The following is a 19,333-nucleotide window of genomic DNA, read 5'->3' as shown; positions in this document are numbered from 1 at the left end:
GTTTCTTCAGCTGCTTTTGTTGTGCCTTTTTCAGGTGTGTGACAGTATGTCTCCAGTGAGTGAGCCTGCTGCTATGTAACTGTGTGAAAACATGGTTCAGGGTAGTCTTTTCCAAATTATCATAAAGGATATTAGAATAAATATTCTGCACTCAGTATTGCCTACTTAAAACACAGCTAAATGATGCATAGATTTCAGGCTCTTTATTTCTCTAGCCTGTGGTTGTTGTGCTGAAGCAGTGATTAGTCACTTTCTAAAATGTTCTAAGGTCAGCTCAAGTAGTCTTCAAATATAAATATATAGGTCACGTTTCAGTTATTGCGTGCATGCTGGTTGTTATAAAGGTGAACCAGGAGCTTTCTTCCCAAATGTAAGGGGTTGGAGATCTGTATTAACTGAAAATACTGATTCAAGGCAGAATGGGGCAAGCTTTTGTGGCTCCTTTACAGAAACAAACAGTTCTGCTTTCCCCTAAGTATGAGAGATCACCTTGCCTCGGTGTCTCATATCTGTAATGGAAGAAATGCTGAACAAGCTCAAGGACAGTGATTTATATGCCACCTGAGGAGAAATAAAGCAAATTTAGACTTAATCTGGAATCTGAGGAGAAACCTTGGTAGGGTATCTGTAAGCTATTTGACTTGTCTTTCTTACAAAAAAAAAATAATATATATATATATCTAATAGACCTGTTCCAGGTACAGAAAAACTGTTATTTGTTGTATGAACATAGCTTGATTTTTATTCTGTTATTTAGACTTGAAGGTGGTATTTATTAGTTCTAGCATCTCCCAGATGCCAGAAAGATCCCCTCTGAAGGTGAGCTTAGACAAGCTGAACTGTTCAGACTGCTGATGCTGAAGGGAGTAGTCACGTTGCATGTTGCCAGAAAGCAAAGGAAGAGGCTCTTGTCCTTTTCCCCTTGTGCTGGCTCTGGTTGTTCCAAACCTTCTGGAACTGGCTTCCCTTAGGGAGTCAGTTCAGCTCACTAAACAGACAGATAACTGACTCGGGGAACAAGAAAACCCAATTAACATTCTAACTAGCCTCAATACTTACTCAAAGTGGATAGGGAACATTTTTTTTTTTTTTGGTGCACTTTCCTAAAGGTGTATTGCTCCGTGGGTGGAGTGAGTTAGCATAACTCATGCTGCCACCAAGAGGTGGAGGTCCCGCTACCTTCTACTTCTTCCCTTTTCCAGCTACTTTTCTGAGCCACTTTCTTTTCCTGTGACAAATGTCTGCTTTTATGGAGAATTTGGGCAGTTTGTGAAAGGGTCCAGCAAGTACCAGAGCCGACGTGAATAACTGGAAAGGTCATGCAGTTAGAAAAAGGGGAGGAAGGGTGTGTGGGGCTTTTATCACTGTGATAGAGAAAACTGTTCAGCCAAAATAGCCATGTTCAATCTGAAATATGAACACATGCCCAAGCTCATGTTCATTTACTGATCTGAGCACATTAAGAATATACAGGACCTAACATGATGCACGATTTGTAAGCCAAAGTGACCCACTTCACTTAGGCATCAGTCTCTTCGCTTTCATACCTTTCTAGAGCATACTGTTACCAGAACTCCATTTTAACATTTTGCAGTACCTTGGCCCTCAGGTGGCTTCAAAAAAAAACCCCCACTGTTTTGGTCATTGTATTTGTAATATTTGCTTTGAGTCACTTAGCAGTAAGCAATTCTTTCAGCACAGAACACAAATGGTCTTGGTGCACATGTTTTTAGTGTTGCTTTACAAGGTAGTTTTCTAGCAGGGATTGAAAATGTTGAAAATCAAAAGATTTTTTTTTTTTCCTTATTCTACTTGCATATAAACAGGGCTAAGGCAGGTGATGTTTCAGTTAGTGTTTAGTAAAAACTTTTTTGGGAGGCTTTTTTTAAAGTAAATGAAAGAAGCACCATCAGTTATCCAAAGGTAGTGGTTGTATCACGTTTATTCTTGCTAAGGATTCATTTACCAAATAAATATAGGTTTTAAGACATGAAGTTGGAGCGTTGGAAGTAGTGGTGAAGAGCTGAAAAGCCACTTCTCATGGGATTAGAATTAAATGTTAGTAACCGAACACAGAATGGACTCCTAGTGTGCTGCAGCCAGGGAGCAAGGGGCTGTTTGTAAATGTGTTGAAGGCTTTCTAGTCTAAAATCAGAAGAACTAATGCAGCTGTTGTTATAGCTTGCATTTGTCAATGAAAAATTGAAAACTTAATCATGTGCAAGCCTTGGTGTCAGTTTTTCATTAACACTTCCAGAATCTTTACCCACCTTCTACCTGTCCTTCACAAATGCATCACGAGAACTTTTGTGGCCTTGAAGTTAACATTAGCTTGTATTGTAGCTTTGGAGTGGAAGGGGAAAGTCTGCTTTTTCCTTCACTATTTTTGTGAAATGCTTAGAAATGTATGTCCTTTGGTCAAGCTTGGTGGTTGAAATGGATTAATGAATTAGTAAATAATTAGTCAAGGTGAACATATATGTATACAAATTGCCTGTGAGTGTAGGAGCCTTTTTGCCTTAGGAAAAGCAGGCTGAAATATCTCTGCCTATTTTGGATATTTTTGTCTTTCTTTTTTAGAAACAATTGATGCGAAAGTGAAAGGGTTTTCTTAGCTTAACAGTCCTTTAGATGTTTAACTCTGCAATGCAGAGGTGTGCTTTGTTTGCTTTCCATGAACAGATATTTTGCATAAAAAGAATCTTAGCTCTCTTTTTAGGAGCTAGAGTGAAGAAACAAACAGAAGCATGTCTTTCAGCATTGCTAAATAAGCAAGAAGTTAATTTAAAGATAAGTAATGGTCTTGGGGTTTTGTCTTTTATGCGCATGAAATCAGAGCTGACCAATGAGTCTGTGTGCCATCTGTATCCTTCAATGCTCTTTTTAGGAAATGGTTGAAACTGCTGTCTCTGTTTCAGGGGCTGTATGTTATACAAGCTGGCTTAAGCTATAAATGGTGGAAGGACTGTAATCAGTCTGCTCATCAACTTTTGTGTAGGGGAGGGAATAATCCCGGTCATCTGACTAGTCTTGTGCCTGGTGCTAGCTTCCACGTTGAGGTAATGAGCCCATGCAGTTGGATGCCTGTATAGCTTGCCTGTGGGTATGCCTGATCTTATCAAATGACATTTTAGTAGGATGGAGAGTTTCTGTAATGTGTAAGACTGCTGCAAGGACTGCGTCTGTGCTTTGTGCAATGCAAAGCCTGAAAGCAAAGACTCCACTGAAACACTATATTCGGTTAGTACTGCAAGAAGCATTATCTGAAGTTATTTCCCTAGATTGCTCTGTTAGTCCCATAAAGCTCTGATACATTTTATGTTGGTTGCTGTCTGGTACTAGAATGTGTTTAAATTTCTGAAAGATTGTAGAAATCCTTACGAGGATAAGTGCTTCATGGCCTGTGCTCCTTGGAAAAGGCACTTGAGCAGGCTGGTGAACTGGCTGCTGCTTTGGGATCCATTACAGAAGAACCCTGCTCACTTCTAATTCAGAAGTGGGCACAGCACAAATGTGAGTTCTGCTTTAGTGCAGAGCATGGGAGCTCTCCTGTTCATAAAGAAACACTAATTCATGCAAGACAAGTATCAAGCGTGCTTTTAGCATTGGTGGTTGGTACAGGGCTGTGTTGGTGAAATCTGTGCCTGAAATGAATGCATCTTTTTCAGTTTAAACTTTCAGTCCTGTGGTCTGAACTCCTGACCCTACTGAGCCAGTCCTGGAGGTTTTTGTTTTTTTTAAAAAAGCCTAACTCTTTAAATTAAGGATGTAACAGTGTACCCTTGCTTTGGAAGGGTCATCTGCGGGCTGTTTTAATAAAGCAGCACGGTTACTTCAGGTATGACTGTGGTGCTGTCTGCTGCAAAAAGTGTGCAAGTAAATAATCAACTGTGTATCTGAAGAGATATCAGAGTATATGATACAGAAAAGAGTATCTAGTTCACGAGGTAGAGCAGCATGAAGCCTATGGATGGCTCTGGCTTTCTTGCATTCAGCGTAACTGGATTTTGTAATAGTGTTGCATAGGCAGTGGGTTGAGAAACTCTTGCCAGCCTTGTAAAACAGACGGTGTGTTCTCTCAGCTCTTTGTGGATGCGAGGTGTGTAGGACCTTTGGGCAGTATCAGCAATGGTATCAGGTCTGGTCTCACGCAGGTTACCTTAATGCCGTGAATCCCTTTGAAAGGGAAAACTTGAAAAGAAGTGTCTGGCACTCCCAGTGTTTTTGAGGCAGCATGCTACAAATGCATCAGTGAGTTTCCTCACTGTTGATGGCAAAACAGCCTTTAGCAGTGTTCCCTGATCCAGCTTTGGGTGCTGGGCCCTTACATGTTATGTACATAGAGCGTACTTGCATCAGAGTACTTCAAGTGGAGATAAGGATCAGGCTTATTTTTTCCAAAGGTATTTAAAATCAGAGTAAAATCTTGCAGATTGAGGTACTTCAGCTTTGGAAAAAGACACTTAGTTAGCCTTGTATTTCTTCCTAACTATGTAGGAATGGGGATTGATCTCTGAAGTTCAAGATGAAGTACAAAGAAATTATGCCAGCTTGGCTTGTACTGACTTTGCAAGTCTGAGTGTTGCCCATGGTTACCTTACTGACTAGCAGGAGCTGATGACATTTACCTCATTATTTATTTATGGCTGTTGGAGCACGGAATAAAAGAACTAGCTTCAGAAATTCTCATCTTCCAGCTGTACAGAATTTTTGTGCTCTCCCCTCAATTATCCACCTTCCCTCTCTGTAAAGCATAGTGTAGGAAAATTCCTGTGTGAAACATCCTTTTGGGTGGGAGATCGGTGTAGCCTTGACTGAAGTCTTATGCAATTTGTTAAACCAACAGCTATTAATAAGTTGTACTTTTACCCCTGGATATGGTTTATCCAGGTCAGGGATGAGGCAATATGACCGAGCACCAGGTTGCCACCAGAGCTGTGGGGCAGTGCGTTACACAGTATTAGTTCCTGCTTTTAATTCCAGTCTGTCAGCTATAGAGTATGAAAAGCATCTTCTGTAGCTGAATCTGAGGCTCAGCAAGCCTCCATGCTCCAACATGTATGCTGGCTCCCTTGGGAATTAAGAATGTCTCTCGCCGCTGCAGCCGTGATCAGTTGTGCTCTTCACCTTCATGCGGTAGCTTGAGGAAGCAAGTCGTGTGTGACAGGGTGTCTGGAGAGCAGGCAGGTTCTAGGTGAAGGGACTCCTTTTACTTCAGCTACAGTTTCAGCAATAAAATCACAGAATCATTAAGGTTGGAAAAGACCTCCAGGATCATCTGGTCCAACCATCCCCTTACCACCAATGTCAGCCACCAAACCATGTCCTTAAGCACTATGTCCAACCTTTCCTTGAACACCCCCAGGGACAGTGACTCCACCACCTCCCCGGGCAACAAGTCCCAATGCCTGACTGCTCTTTCTGAGAAGAAATGTCTCCTCTCTTCTGACTTAAGTGTCTTGGTTTCATCTACTAAACAAGTTTCATCATTGTTGCAGATCAAGCCTCAGTAATCTATGATAGCTCTTAAACCTTGAACATCCCCAAAAAGAGGAGAAATAATACTTGGTCTTTTGGTTAAAATGGTTAAATATTGGAAAAATCATAGCTCGTATTGTCAGTAAAAAGATTGAAAACAATTCACTCTGCTTTGTTTAGAGAAGAGAAGGATGAGGGACTGTATAATCCTCCCAGATTATGAAAGACTGTTGCAGAGGATGGAAATCCATTGTTCTTTTTTTACCACTAAGAGAATTGCACAAAACAGCATGTCTGACTTTCAGTAAAGGTGATTGAGACTGTGTATAGAGAAGGGAGTATATGTAAGAGTATAGGACCAGATTGCTGACACAACTTCTTGTTTCCCATCCTGAAAACTTTGAAAAAAGGGTGCATGAAACTTGGTTTGTCTCTGCCCACCTGTGTGTCTGTCCTTTGAGTTCCTTCGCCGAGTTCTGTGATAACAGTCCCATTCTTGTAAATGCTGCGTAAAAGATGTATTTGCTGAATACCTTTCACTTTGGTTAAATAAGCTTGCAAAGTGAGCACACTATTTTTAATATCTTGCTTATGATCTACAGCTGGTCCTCTTCAGAGTTTGACTTGAATGAAATCCGACTGATAGTTTACCAAGACTGTGAGAGAAGAGGCAGACAGGTCTTATTTGACTCCACAGCAGTCCGCAAAATTGATGAAGCTGTGATGCAGGTATGAAATGCCAACTGTGCTTTTGTCCTCTTCTGTTTGCCTTCACAAATTCTAAATTCTTCAGAAATTCTAAAATGACAATGTCAACTTCATAATTTTATTTGTGATCTTTCACTTGTTCTGAGTTCTGTGATAGCTGCAATAAGAGCATTAGATTTGTGTTTAGACTCCTTGGAATCTGTTATTTGGTATTTTTAAATATAAATGTGGTACTGGAACTTAACCAACTTAAGCCTGACTTACTTTCAAGCAAAGCAGTCTGCACCCCTTTAAACTGAACACTGCCTTAGTCTTTTGATGTTGGATGTGATTGTTTTCTTGTTAGCTGTTCAGGCAGTCCCATTGTTCTGGTGATGTCTAGCTGTCTCTAAATGTGCTGGTCCTCCTTTAGTGTTTGGATTAGTAAAGTTGTTGGCCTCAGGTAAATGAAAACAACTCTATTTTGTCTAACCACCTCATGTGTAAGACTAACACACAGCAATGTATGGCCACATAACTTCTGATGATACAAATAGAAGCAAGAGTAGGTACTGGGAAGATGCAATTTCTTTGTTCTGTTTTCCAGGCGCACAAATTGCGGAATAATGTTTCTGGCAAACTTGGGTTATTAAGACAAGCAAAACAATATTCTTTGTTTTTTTTTTTTTTGTTTGTTTGTTTGTTTGTTTTTGTTTCCTCCCATACTAGCTCTGTTTATTTTCTGCATTGAATTATTTAAAGTCTGTCTGTTCTGAAGTCTTAGTTACAACCAGCAGTTTTATCCTGGCAGACCAGTGTGACTGTAGAATCCATAGCTATATACAAGTAGTTGTAACCTGTTGAAATTACTTATGCAGGTGCTTTTAAAACCAAAACAAGAAACACAGCAATTTCTATTTCAATCATACTGCAAATACATAATTGTTCCAAATCAGTCAGACTGATGAGCATCATCAGCTGATGACTGATTACGAGCTTATGAGGGTAAATGGGTCAGACTGATCTGTTAATCCCTTCACCCACCACCCCATATAACCTAGTGTCAACATACATATTTTGTTTTATAGTTGATTGAAAATACGCAGCACGTGAGGACAAAATGCCTGGAAGAAACGTTTCTGGCTTCATTTAAATGCTCAAAATACTCCATTTGCTTTATCACTTTAAAGGTGAACTGCAAAATGACTTATCAAAAACGGTGCAACACTGGCATAACACAAATTAAAATTTCCCTCATAGCATGTGATGAAGGATATGATCTGTTTTCCCCGCAGATGTCAGTCTAGGTACCCTTGGAAAAAAAAAAAAAATCCCAGAGCACTTTGAATGATGGGTAGAGAGAACATTGACATGAAGTGAATGATATGCTACCAGTAAGTTTAGAACTTACTCAACTTTAATGCAGAATTACTTTTAAGCTGTCCTATTTAAACTGAAGTCACGGGTGTTTGTGTGTATACTGTACGTTTATGCACTCTTCTGGAATATAATAAATGTTTGATTCGCATCATATATTCAAAATACATTGTCTGTGAAGCATGCATTAAACTTACCTGGGGGAACTAGCAGTCCATTTAACCATAAGTTTAATGTACTCATTTTTTTCAGTGTTTTTAATCTAATCTCCCATTCTTTCTGCAGATGGTGTGTATCTGGCTGCTTTTTATTTGGCATTTTTGTCAATAGCTTGTTAAGCACGTGGCTACTAACACTTGTGCATTATAAGCACCTAATGGCAGTGACATAAGTAGCTACAAATAGTAAGCCAAGAAAAAACACACAAAAGGAGTGCAAATGTGGGATAAAATACAGAAGACTTCCCTCTTCCTTTTTCTGCATCTCTCCTTTTGCCTATTTCATCTTGTCATCATGATTTGAGTATTCTAAAGCTTACTACAGTTACTGCAGTGTAGCAGTCAGTGTTAATCTGAAAACAATCGCTGTCTTGTGGAAGATTTGATTCTATTTTAATTTAATTTCCTGTTACAGTTCCTTTCCCAAAATACAGGACGTAGATTTGGCTGTGTTTCACTAGCCTAGCCTTTCACTAGCCTAGGTTATTATAAGTTCTTTTTGTCTGCTGCTTTCTTCTCTGTAAAGTGTTATCTACGGTTACCTTGGTCACATTAAAATCTATCTAACTTGAACTCTGTTAAGTGCATGTTTCCAGTGAGGTACAAACCGGTACAAAAAGATTTGTTAAAATGCACTTTGTTCTGATATGCACCAAAGGGACAAAGGCTTACATTAATGCACATTGAGTATATTCATGAAGGGATTTCAAATTTCTTAAATGTGTAGCAAGTTTAATAGTGTGTGGTAGTCATTTACACAATAGTGTAAATAGTGTGTGGTGCAGCATTTCTTATGAAAGATGTATAAATAGTATTAATATTTATTTAAAATTAATATTTTCCAAGGCTTCCTTTCCATCTCTTTGATCAGTTATACAATGTTGTTAAACATAGTGACTTGAGAATAAACTTCACCTAGCCTGTTTTTTGCAACTCCTATACAGGTTTAACTAATGGATTTTATAACCCGCTAGTTCTACCAAATGATGCATTATTTATTCCTTGATTTTGTTGGCTGTTCTTATGGTTAAGGATCTGATAATCAGTTGGGGAGCAAAAGTAATATGCGGTTTGACTAATTGTGCAAATGGTTACAGAAATTAGTTTGTAAGCAGCCTATTGGCAAGATTTATTTACATAAACTTTGGCAAATGTTACACAGAGCATGTTTGTAACAATTGGGGATGACCTTCCAGTAGAACTTTATCTGACTAATTATTGTGTGATTATTGTTGAAACTTGTCTGAGGATCTAAATATGAGAGTAATTATGTATTTTCTGTCATACTAGCCTTTTTTCTTATAAAATCAATACATGTGTTTTGAACCAAATAAGCGTGTTTGATTCTGTTGCTGACCTGTATTTTAAGAAAAATCTTGTCATGGTATTTTTACAGATGAGAATCTTCATATTTACTTTGGTTGCTCTTATTATATTGCTTTGTTTTGATACAGAAAATGGCAGAGGATACTCCTGTAAAGACTTCTGTCAAGAACTGCCAAGCAGGCAATGGGAACAATATTTCTTCCCATAGCCCCTCGATAAGCTGTATGCAAAATATCAAAGAGCAAATACCGAAGTATCAGGTAATATTACTTTCTTTCTTTTATTTATCTGTCTTACTCGAGAAGCCTTAACTTACACGTGCTGAATCACTACTTATAATTCTAGTATTTTTAAGTCAGGGTAGATAACTCAAGCTTCTGATTATATTTAAAGTGTTGTAAGAATACATGGGCACATCTGAAGCTTTTATTCTATCTTGACCTCTTTGAAAGCATTAGAAAATAATAGCATGAATAATTCTGAAAGTCAAAAGCACTAAACAGTTCCCTCTTCTAGTTATAAACATGACTGTCAGTCATATCAGTACAGTTCTGAAGAAGCTGTTGAACATGGTAGATGAAAGGGACTAATGTCTCATTGTAACATGAAATTTCTAAGAACAATTTTTTGATACTCTGGCTGTCTCAGGGTGAAAGCATAAGCGTTTCATCTAGAAAAAGTAGAATTTGAAGCATCTATAGAAGCATCTATAGAATAAGGGAGAAGAAAAATTATATGTAAGAAGGAGGTAAATCAGTTCCTTCAGAACTGATAACCTCAATATTTTTGTCCATGATCAGTCTTTTGAAACATTAGAAATTGGTCTGATCATTCTTAGAAATGCAGTCTCTATAAATTTATTTTCTAATAAAAGATACTTCTGAGAAGCTTTCTGTAGGGGCAGAAAAGAACTTACAAATTTGAATTGTGAAGATAGTTTAATGCTTGTAGCAGTCTCTGCTCTAGTGAGCAAAATCGACTGCATCTTCAGCTGTCTCTGCTTTTACTTACATTTAGTGTTAGAACCACACAGGATTGTAGTTTACATGAAAAAGCATAATGTATTCTCCGTTCAAAATGCAGCACTATGTCACTATTCTCAGTTGAAATAGTATGTCAAGCCATTACTGACTTTGCTACTTCTTTCTTCTTGTCTGTGTAGTACACCAGACCAGCCTCTGATGTCAACATGCTGGGAGAAATGATGTTTGGCTCGGTGGCAATGAGTTACAAAGGCTCCACCTTGAAAATCCACTACATACGGTAAGTGTCCTTTTCTATGATGCGCTCCCTTGTCTCAGGCGCTTGGAACTGATGACTCACTGAAATGACTGTTTATCCTTTCAGCTCTCCCCCACAACTGATGATAAGTAAAGTCTTCTCAGCCAGGGTAGGAAGCTTCAGTGGAAGCAACAATAAGTAAGAACATCTCTTTTCTTCCCCTCCATACCCTTCCACCCCCGTTCTCCTCCAATGCAGTTTTCTTTCTTTTTTTTTTCCTTTTGTACGCCTTCTGTCACTGCTTTGAAATTTGACTTAGCTGAAGTGGAAAGGTCTAGTCAAAAACTGGAAATGGAGGCTGCATTGTGGTTAAGTGTTAACTTGATAAGTCTCAGCTGGGACATTCATATTAAAAATAAAATAAACACACCTTCCTGAGTTTCTGCTTCTTAATTTGTCAAAGGCATGCCCTAAGCTTCAGAGGTTAGGTACTTTAGACATTGAAAACATCTACCCTTTCCAGCTGCTAGAAGAGTGCAACAATATATGTCGCAAGAAGTGCTTCTGTTTCCTTCAGCAATAGCAAAAGTTACTGGTTCTCATCTATGCTCTTTTCCTTTATCTCAAAAATGGACAAGTTTGAATAAACTGAATCCCATATGTGATATACAGAGGCTTACAACAATTCAGAGGGAGTTTATATAGAAAAAAGGGACTCTTCCTGCCTTTTAGCTTCAGAAAACTTACTGATCCTTTGAATGTAATTGTAAAGTTCATCTTCAGCTTTCATTTTTTCATAAAATGAGTCTAATCTTCAAGCTAGTGTTAATGACTACTGATCAAGTCAGAAACGCTGCCTTTTTCTCTTTTCTTAGCTTACAAGATAGCTTTGAATATATCAACCAAGATTCCAGCTTGGGAAAGCTGAGCTCTAATCAGAATGGTTTGGGAACCTGTCGCAGTGGAAGTAATTTAGGTAAATATTTGCAGATTCTGTGTCTTTCTGAGAGTGTGACACCATCTGTTCATTTAGTTTGGTTTCTTTTATTTTTTTTTCCTGTGCATCACCTTTTCCTTTTTTTTGCGTTGCATTTTCTCTACATTGCTTTTGTTTCCTAGGTGTGTTACAGCTGTGTAGCAGCAAACTGCTGCAGGGTGTGTCTGAAGGAGGTCCCCTCCGGCTCATCCGCAGTGCTTCTTTCTTTGCAGGTTTGTGTGGAATGCCAACCACAGTGTGACCCATCCATATGCACACACAAATCCAGCTCCTTCTGAATTCTTACAAGAGATACGTAATTACTCTCTAGAAATAGAAAGGGCTGAGATAGAGCCACATATGTCTGTTGTCACTATGTAAAGTCTTTCTTCCAAACAACTGGCTGAATTGCTTTTTGTTGATCTTCTGTTCCAAATTACAGTGTTTAATTTTTAAGACATCTTTATGCAGTGTGTTTAATAATAAATGAGCCCTTATATTTCTTAGAGAAGTTATGTTTCTTGCCTTGCTGATTTCTTGCTAGTGTGGAAGTGTCCTGCTGATAATACAGCTTTTTCTTTTCTTATGTCATACTAATTTTCCAAAAAAAAAAAAAACCAAACCAACAACAACAACAAAAGAACTTTCAAAATTACTTCTTGAGCTAAGTCTAAGGGGCTTTAAATTTTTTCAACAATATCAATTAATTTTTAGAAACTTAATGCTGATTTACATAGTCACCTTTTACAGGCATACTGATGACCCATACAGGTGGGTAGATATTAGGCTTAATTAGTTCTGTTAATTAAAAAAATGAACTAGAATGCCAATGCAGTTTCTTCACAGCCTTTGCAAATTTTGCATGCTCTACAATTCAATTTCAGTGACTGCACTACTAACACTTCAGTGTAGTACATCATAAGCTGAATATTTCTTACCATGAAGCTTTGTAGATAATATATCTCTGCTTGGGGAGTAAATCAGAAGCTTAATGGACGTTTGACTACTCCGTTGTATCGTTTAACTTGTGTAAATTAATAATCTTGCCAACAAAAAGTTGAGTGACAGATGGTAGTACCACCAGTTCTCATAATCAAAAATCAGATGCACTTCATAATGTGGACTGTATTCATATTCTTAAGCTTCTTAGAGACACTTTAGATTGGGCCAAGTAACTAACTTCCTCTAGTAACATGACATTCAGTATAGACCTAGTGTTTGCTACCACCTCTGCTCACACAACACTGCTTATTTGGAGTAATGGTACAGGATGTAACTGGTGTTTTATGACCTTTAATCTTAAGCATTTTTTTAAATGCTGACAAATAGTATAATGAGTTAAGTAATATTTTCTGTTGATCTGTTCTGTTTGTTTTAGCACACAGTACACCTGTTGATATGCCCAGCAGAGGACAAAATGAGGACAGAGACAGTGGCATTGCTCGGTCAGGTATCTGCTGTTTGTCTTGTTTGCCTACTTTTGTAATTGTCACAGTTCTTTGGCTCAGTGGATCACGTGGAATTTAGGCACCTTTATGACCAAAATCCAAACTGCTTTGACATCTGCTAAGCAGTTTTCTTTCTGCTATTGCCATAAGACTTTATGCAAGAATATTTATAGTGATACTCTTTGTTTACAGCCATTATTTTCTGGTATTTTACCAATCTATAAGATGGAGGAAGAACTGGTTGGCTCTTTAACTATAGCAAGGGAAGAGAAGAGGTGTTTGCACTGAGTAGAAAAAGAAGGTCAGGAGACCAAGAGCTATATCCAGTGTAATGAGAGAGCAAACACATTTTATGGCAGAATGCTTTTAATGAGAATAAGATTACTTTTAATGTGTTCTAGAAGGAAAGATCCCTGTCTTTGTAAGAAAAGAATACTCTATGGCAAGAAGAATTTTTAAAAATAATTGTGCCTCCAGTTGCAAGCAAATTACATGAAAACTACTCTAATTGTTTTACAAAGAGCAGCAAGCAAGAACAATATTTATGTGAATTTGTTCCCAGTCAGAGTATAAAGAGAAGTATCTAACTGGCACTCAGTATGTGTGTATTTTTTTCCTTTTTTGACAGCATCTCTCAGCAGTCTTCTGGTCACTCCTTTTCCATCTCCAAGCTCTTCTTCATCATCTTCTAGCAGCTATCAGCGTCGCTGGCTCCGAAGTCAGACAACTAGTTTAGAGAATGGAATAATTCCAAGGTGGTGAGTGCAACACCTTTCTGCTTACAACAGCTGTTGGGCAATAATTTAAGCTAAGTAGATTTTAAGCCTCTTTTATTTAAAAGGACAAATTCTGTCATAAATACTGTCAGTTCATTCTGATTTCTGTGCATGTTAGGTAAGATTGCCAGTATGAGGAAAGATCAAGTTTTGGCTGAGTGTGAGCTACAAGGCCTGATCTGACATACTGAATGTAGAGTCCGTGTCTAAAGAACCCATCCTGAGAAGCAAATTAAACTTTTCTCTATTTCTGAAGGAGCAGAGCAGCCTGTTGAGATGAAAGACTGTAACAGCACCACTGCCATAATAACATTATGCCACTATGAAGTCTGGACTAGTGAGCAATTATTGAAATTGTGGAGTAATAGCCCATAACAACTCTCTTGGCTAGCACTGGGTGTTCCTGATGTGACTTCTGCCAAAACAGGAAGAAAGAAAGAGCTGTGATCAAAAAGCTTGGCTTCTGTTTTGGAATTTTATTAGCTTTTGTAGCTCAGTAGCATAACAAAACATGGAATGCAGCAGACCTTTTGTAGCTAACAAGCAATTTTTTCTGTTGTCAGCTGCAAAATAGTGAATGGGTCTTGATTATCTGCTCATATGTACTCATCCACCTGCACCCAGAAACAGTATGGAATTAGTGGAGGACTATAAGAAATTTGTACTGTGTGGCCTGTGTTACTCTTCACTGTCTTCAGTTAGGAGAACCTTAAAAACTGCCGGTTGAAATATGTGGTCTACTTCAAAAAGAAATCAAAAACCCGCTCTATTTTTGATAAGCCCAATTTCAAATGTTATAATTCTGTCTCGACTTCTTACCCTAGTGCCAACAATTTAACATTTTTCCTGGGTATTTTTGCAGAATCATTTTTAACATGAATCATGCAGTTGCACTTATGCAGTGGTCATGCTTTCTAAATCATTCCGGCAGTTGAGAATGAGCTAGTAAACATTTTGCTTTCAGTAAATGGGAAGTATTTCTAGTCTAGTTTCCTAAAGAAATAAGACAGTGTGTAAAAATGTTAAAACACTGAGGAGTAAATAAGATAATTTCAGGCAAATTAAGGTAGCAGCTGCATTTTGACAACTAGAAAGTTCTTCAAAGTGTTATGAATGTAACATTGTTTAAAGGAAAGTAGCTGTACTGGGCTTCTAATTCACTGGAGGGAATAGCTTGTCTCTTTTCCTCATGGGAGAATCCATGCTAAGGAAAGGTCTTGGAAACAGGGCATTATTAGTTCTGCTGCTTAGAACTGCTTTTGGTTCAGGGTTCTTTCTGAGCCAAATGGCCTCTTCAGATACTTTTCTGATCGCTTGCTGGAGAAGCAGTAGGTTTTCAGTTGAATACTTCATTGACAGCAGGGTTTGCACTCCCGTTTGTACAGCCCAGACTCTTCCATTTTTGTGACCAATGTTTTAGGCCAGTAGCTCAGAGAAAATGAGATGTATAGCTGGAACTTCATGTCGTCAATTGGCAGCCAAGCTGGATTAGCAGCTTTGTTGATAAGGCTTTTCTTGCAGACTGCAGTTCTTCAATTTCTGTTCCTGAGAAGCAGTACAAAAGCTTGTCATGTTTCTTAGATGCTGACTGACCCATCCTTTCCAAACTTCCTTGGGAATTTCTGTCTCTGCGTGCAAGTTCCTGAAGTTCAAATGAGGTTGTGTTTTTGTCTTGAACTCTGGTTTCCCACAAACTGTTTTTGCTGTTTTTTTTTTTTTTTCCTGTATTCCTGGACTTCTACGTCTATGATGAGAAACTTTTGTGTGTATAGTTTTGTTAAACCAATTAAACTGTAAAGTGCTTATTTTTAGAATGAACTTAGAATGAAAGCTTAGGATTCAGACTTTCCTCTTGGTAATTGCTTCATAGGGGCTTAAAAATGCCACAGGTTTCATTTCAAGATAATTCTGACACAAAAAGCTTTCAAGCATTTAATTACCACTCACTGATATTGCAGACTTCTTTTATGAGAAAAGTCCAGAAGCAACCTATTTCTCTGAGCTGCTGCTCTGAATGTGTCCATTTTGTGTTCCTGCAGCTTTATCTTGCCTGTGCTTACCACTTGCTCCGTATAGTTCCTCATCATGGCCTGAAAGCCATGATTCAATTAAAATATTCCTTTCAAAAGAAAATTGTGTATAGTACTTCAAGACATTTTTCAGTTAATTCAGAAACTTTAAGCAAGAAAAATAATATCTTTGCAAATCCAGTAACATCAGTATCTGTCACTGCAGTGTGAGTATTTATGGAGAAAAAAAGAGGGGCTGCGGGTTGCCACCCTCTTGTATAATGACAGAAAACCTTTTGCTGGCAGATCACTATAGATAGCATCTAATTCAGTTGCCCGCTCAAAGGACTAACATGGAATCTAGATCACATTGGTCTAGAGCATGTATGGTTGAGTTTTGAAAATCTCCAAGGATGGGGATTCAATAACTTCTCTGGGCAACCAATTTGTGCTTTATTTTTTCTGTGAATTTTTTTTCCAGAATTTATATATATAAATATAACCAGAATTTCCCCTGCTGCATCTTGTTTACAGGCAAAGGTTGAGTGAACCTGATCACCTTGAAGACTTTGCTTCTGTTTTCTGGATAACTACCCACTGGTTATTAAAAGATAGCAATCAGGTTTTCCTTTAGGCTAAACACACCTAGCACTTTAAGACTTCCCTTTTGTTGTGTGATCCGGGTTCCTTACCTTTTTGGTAAGGAACCTTGGCCACCTTTGCCGGCCTTGCTCCAGAACTGGACACACTTCTTCTGAAGTGGCCTTGTAAGCTCCCAGTAGAGGGGAATGATCGTTTATCTAATGAGCTGTTGACTAGGAAGACTCTTGCCTAGTCACCTCAGCTGGTACGTAGTCTTCATCAGTGCGTGTGCACACTACTGACTCATGTTCATCTTGTTCTCCACCAGGATGGCCAGGGCCTTTTCTGTAGGATGACACCTGAACAGTCAGCACCTAAGCCATCCAGTAGCATGGTCATTATTGTTGAACTTCAGGAGGTGTCTGTTGGTTTGTTACTAATTAAGGTCCTTCTGAGTTTTCAGGAGGACACTACATGCTCTAGGTAGTGTTGTTGCAGGTGTGTTCTGATCCACAGGCCAAGTTGATGAAGATACTAAGCAGTCTTGATCATTGTCAATCAATGTGTAATACTGAAAGCTGGCAACACTAATAGAAGATAGCTGGTAGAGCTATCCAGTGAATAACCAGAGCATAAAGAATAGTAATGATTACAATATAGCCAAAGTTTTAATTTTCTAGCAGAAAACAGAGCATTTTAAATGGAAGTGTATCCAGCTGATAGATTTGTAGACGTTTATTTTCAGTGATTAATAAGTGGTAACACTTTGTCTTTAGTTCATTTTATTTTGCAAATTTCCTTTAACCTTTTTTTGTTAATAACTTTATCTGTTGTTTTTCTGTTCCCTTTTCTTAATCTCCCTTAAAGATGTATCCAGAAGAATGGTATCTGTAGTAGTTCTGTTTCAGAGGGAAGTGCTTACTCCATGTTAATTGCTAGCCTCTTTGAGGGTTGACTTACTTTTGATCTATTGAAGCAAACATAAGTCTTACCTATCAATATGCTGGGTATTCTCTGTTTATGGAGACACAGGTGACAGAAAAGTATTATGTAGGCAGTAGAAGGAAAATTATTCTTAGGTCTCCTTTTTCTATATAAAGAGATGAATAGGAGACTATTCTGTGCATAGCTAACTGTCCTAACAATCTGTCTTGTAGGTCCACTGAAGAAATGTTTAGTATGGCTGATGAAAGCTGTAGCTCCAATCCTGCAATGGTCCGGAGGAAAAAAATTGCAATCAGCATAATTTTCTCTTTGCCTGAAAAAGAAGAAGCACAGAGAAACTTCCAGGATTTCTTTTTCTCTCACTTTCCTCTCTTTGAATCCCACATGAACAAGCTGAAGTATGCAATAGAAAAGGTACAGAACACTGGTTTGGGTTGATGTGGAAATATAAGTGTCAAACAGAATGAAGTATTTTAGAATCATAGATGAAGAGTGGGAGAAGGTGTGTGATTTGAAGCTTCCCTCCTTCCTTACCACACATAGTCTTGAGCCTAAGCCCCATGTTGGAACTCAGCATTTGCTGAAAAGAAGCTATAGGGTTTTTATAGTCAGAAGGAAAATAGAGATTTATGCTGTGTGGCTTTTCTTGTTCTTTTCCTCATATTTCACTATGAGTTTGTCCTGACTCCCTAGAAATTGTAGAAAGGATAGTATTCTATCTTTTTTGTGCTGCCACTAAATGAGTGGTAATGAAAGTTTGTTGTCTTCCCCTTACTCTCTCAAAAACGTTCTCCTGTCTCTCCATGTTTAGTTTTAGGAGTTGGTCCTTCGTCATGAGGTGGAGGGAGGTTGGCAGCTACTGCTGTCCTGAGCGGTTGCATAACACTCGGGCTAGATCTTAATTATTTTGACGTGTTAATGAAGCTTAAAAAGATGAAGAATGCGAGTCCTTTAAGAAGTTGTTTTGTGTCTTTAACTCTTAATTAAGGCCATGATCTCATGTAGAAAAATAGCAGAATCCAGCCAAAGAGTGCAGGTTTATATCAGCCGAGTCATGGATGCCCTGGGAGAATTCAGGTGAGTTGATGTAATTCTGAATTACAAGGAGAGTTGTTCTCATGAACCTCTAAAGATATTTGTCACTTTCAATTATAAGCAACTGAATCCAGGGTTTTGTAATTTAGCTAGCTTTAAAGTTAGCGTGAATCAATTTTCTGTGCTGAGTACTGGGTACGTGTTTTCTGAGCGCTTAAGCAAAAGGTAGCTCAGCCATTTTGAATGAAAATAAAACAAGTACTTTGTTTTGTTCACTTGTGCTTTGGACTGTCGATCTTTAAGACCTCATCAGGAGTTGGATTCTGCTGATGTCTGCAGGCAAATGGATTGATTGTTATATTCAGGCAGTTGAGTTGTCTGCTCCTAAGTGTGGATGCTGGACAGTGAAACTGACAGAAAGGTTATTGTCAAAGGCACTCTTTTTTTGTACCTAAAAGAGGAAAGGATGACAGTCCAAGAAAAGGGTTACCTCCCCCCACCAAATAATTGGCACTTCTCTGAATAAAAATACGTAGAGGAATGCAAGAAAGGGAACGATATACAATTCATATGAAGACACTAAGTTACTGGTTACTGGTATACTCAATTAAACAGGCTAATTTTGTGGGACACTAAGTAGTTGGAAAACCTTTTCTAGACACAACAGTTTGCTTAGTCTCCTAGCTCTTACCTAAATAAAGGCATAAATAAAATCAATGGACAATAGAAGGGAAAATAGGCTATTTGTATTTGCATATTTGAAATGTGTGTTAACATGTCAATCTTTGGGAATCTTCTTTGAGCAGAATTACCATCTGGAACCTATATTCTGTTCCAAGGATTGCAGAGCCTGTGTGGCTTAACATGATGTCCAACACCCTGGAAAAGAACCAGCTATGCCAGCGTTTTCTTAAAGAATTTACCTTTCTGATAGAACAGATCAACAAAAACCAGTAAGCTTTTATTTTCCCCTCTAGCCAACCCAGTCCTCCCCCCCAAAAAATGTTTCTTAAAAGCTTGTGTGCTTCCCAGAGCATGTGGGTATGTTCTGACACTTAATGCAATATTCTTTTTCCTAGGTTCTTTGCTGCTTTGTTAACTGCGGTGCTGACGTATCATCTGGCTTGGGTGCCAACAGTAATGCCAGTTGACCATCCTCCCATAAAGGCCTTCTCTGAGAAGCGCACATCACAGTTTGTGAACATGCTGGCAAAATCCCATCCGTATAACCCTCTCTGGGCACAGCTTGGTCAGT

The 19,333-nt window shown here is 38.4% G+C and overlaps 1 protein-coding gene across 3 annotated transcripts in view; it reads left to right on the top strand.

Annotated features, from left to right (window-relative positions):
* FNIP2 (folliculin interacting protein 2) overlaps positions 1–19,333 on the top strand; it is a 40,622-nt gene that overhangs the window by 6,063 nt on the left and 15,226 nt on the right. For 2 of the 3 annotated variants that reach the window (XM_035325906.1, XM_035325903.1), the window contains exons 2-13: positions 6,081–6,207; positions 9,215–9,346; positions 10,249–10,349; positions 10,434–10,505; positions 11,183–11,283; positions 11,427–11,516; positions 12,662–12,733; positions 13,360–13,489; positions 17,256–17,457; positions 18,032–18,120; positions 18,885–19,031; positions 19,158–19,327. In XM_035325906.1, the coding sequence (XP_035181797.1) occupies positions 6,081–6,207; positions 9,215–9,346; positions 10,249–10,349; positions 10,434–10,505; positions 11,183–11,283; positions 11,427–11,516; positions 12,662–12,733; positions 13,360–13,489; positions 17,256–17,457; positions 18,032–18,120; positions 18,885–19,031; positions 19,158–19,327 (1,433 nt within the window). The remainder of the gene's footprint in view (positions 1–6,080; positions 6,208–9,214; positions 9,347–10,248; positions 10,350–10,433; positions 10,506–11,182; positions 11,284–11,426; positions 11,517–12,661; positions 12,734–13,359; positions 13,490–17,255; positions 17,458–18,031; positions 18,121–18,884; positions 19,032–19,157; positions 19,328–19,333) is intronic. The other variant, XM_035325904.1, reaches the window with a different exon arrangement.

The sequence above is a fragment of the Oxyura jamaicensis genome, chromosome 4 (genome assembly GCF_011077185.1).
Source record: "Oxyura jamaicensis isolate SHBP4307 breed ruddy duck chromosome 4, BPBGC_Ojam_1.0, whole genome shotgun sequence".
Lineage (NCBI taxonomy): Eukaryota > Metazoa > Chordata > Aves > Anseriformes > Anatidae > Oxyura > Oxyura jamaicensis.
Note: the sequence above shows the minus strand (reverse complement) of the source record. Positions and strands in the feature narration are given on the sequence as shown.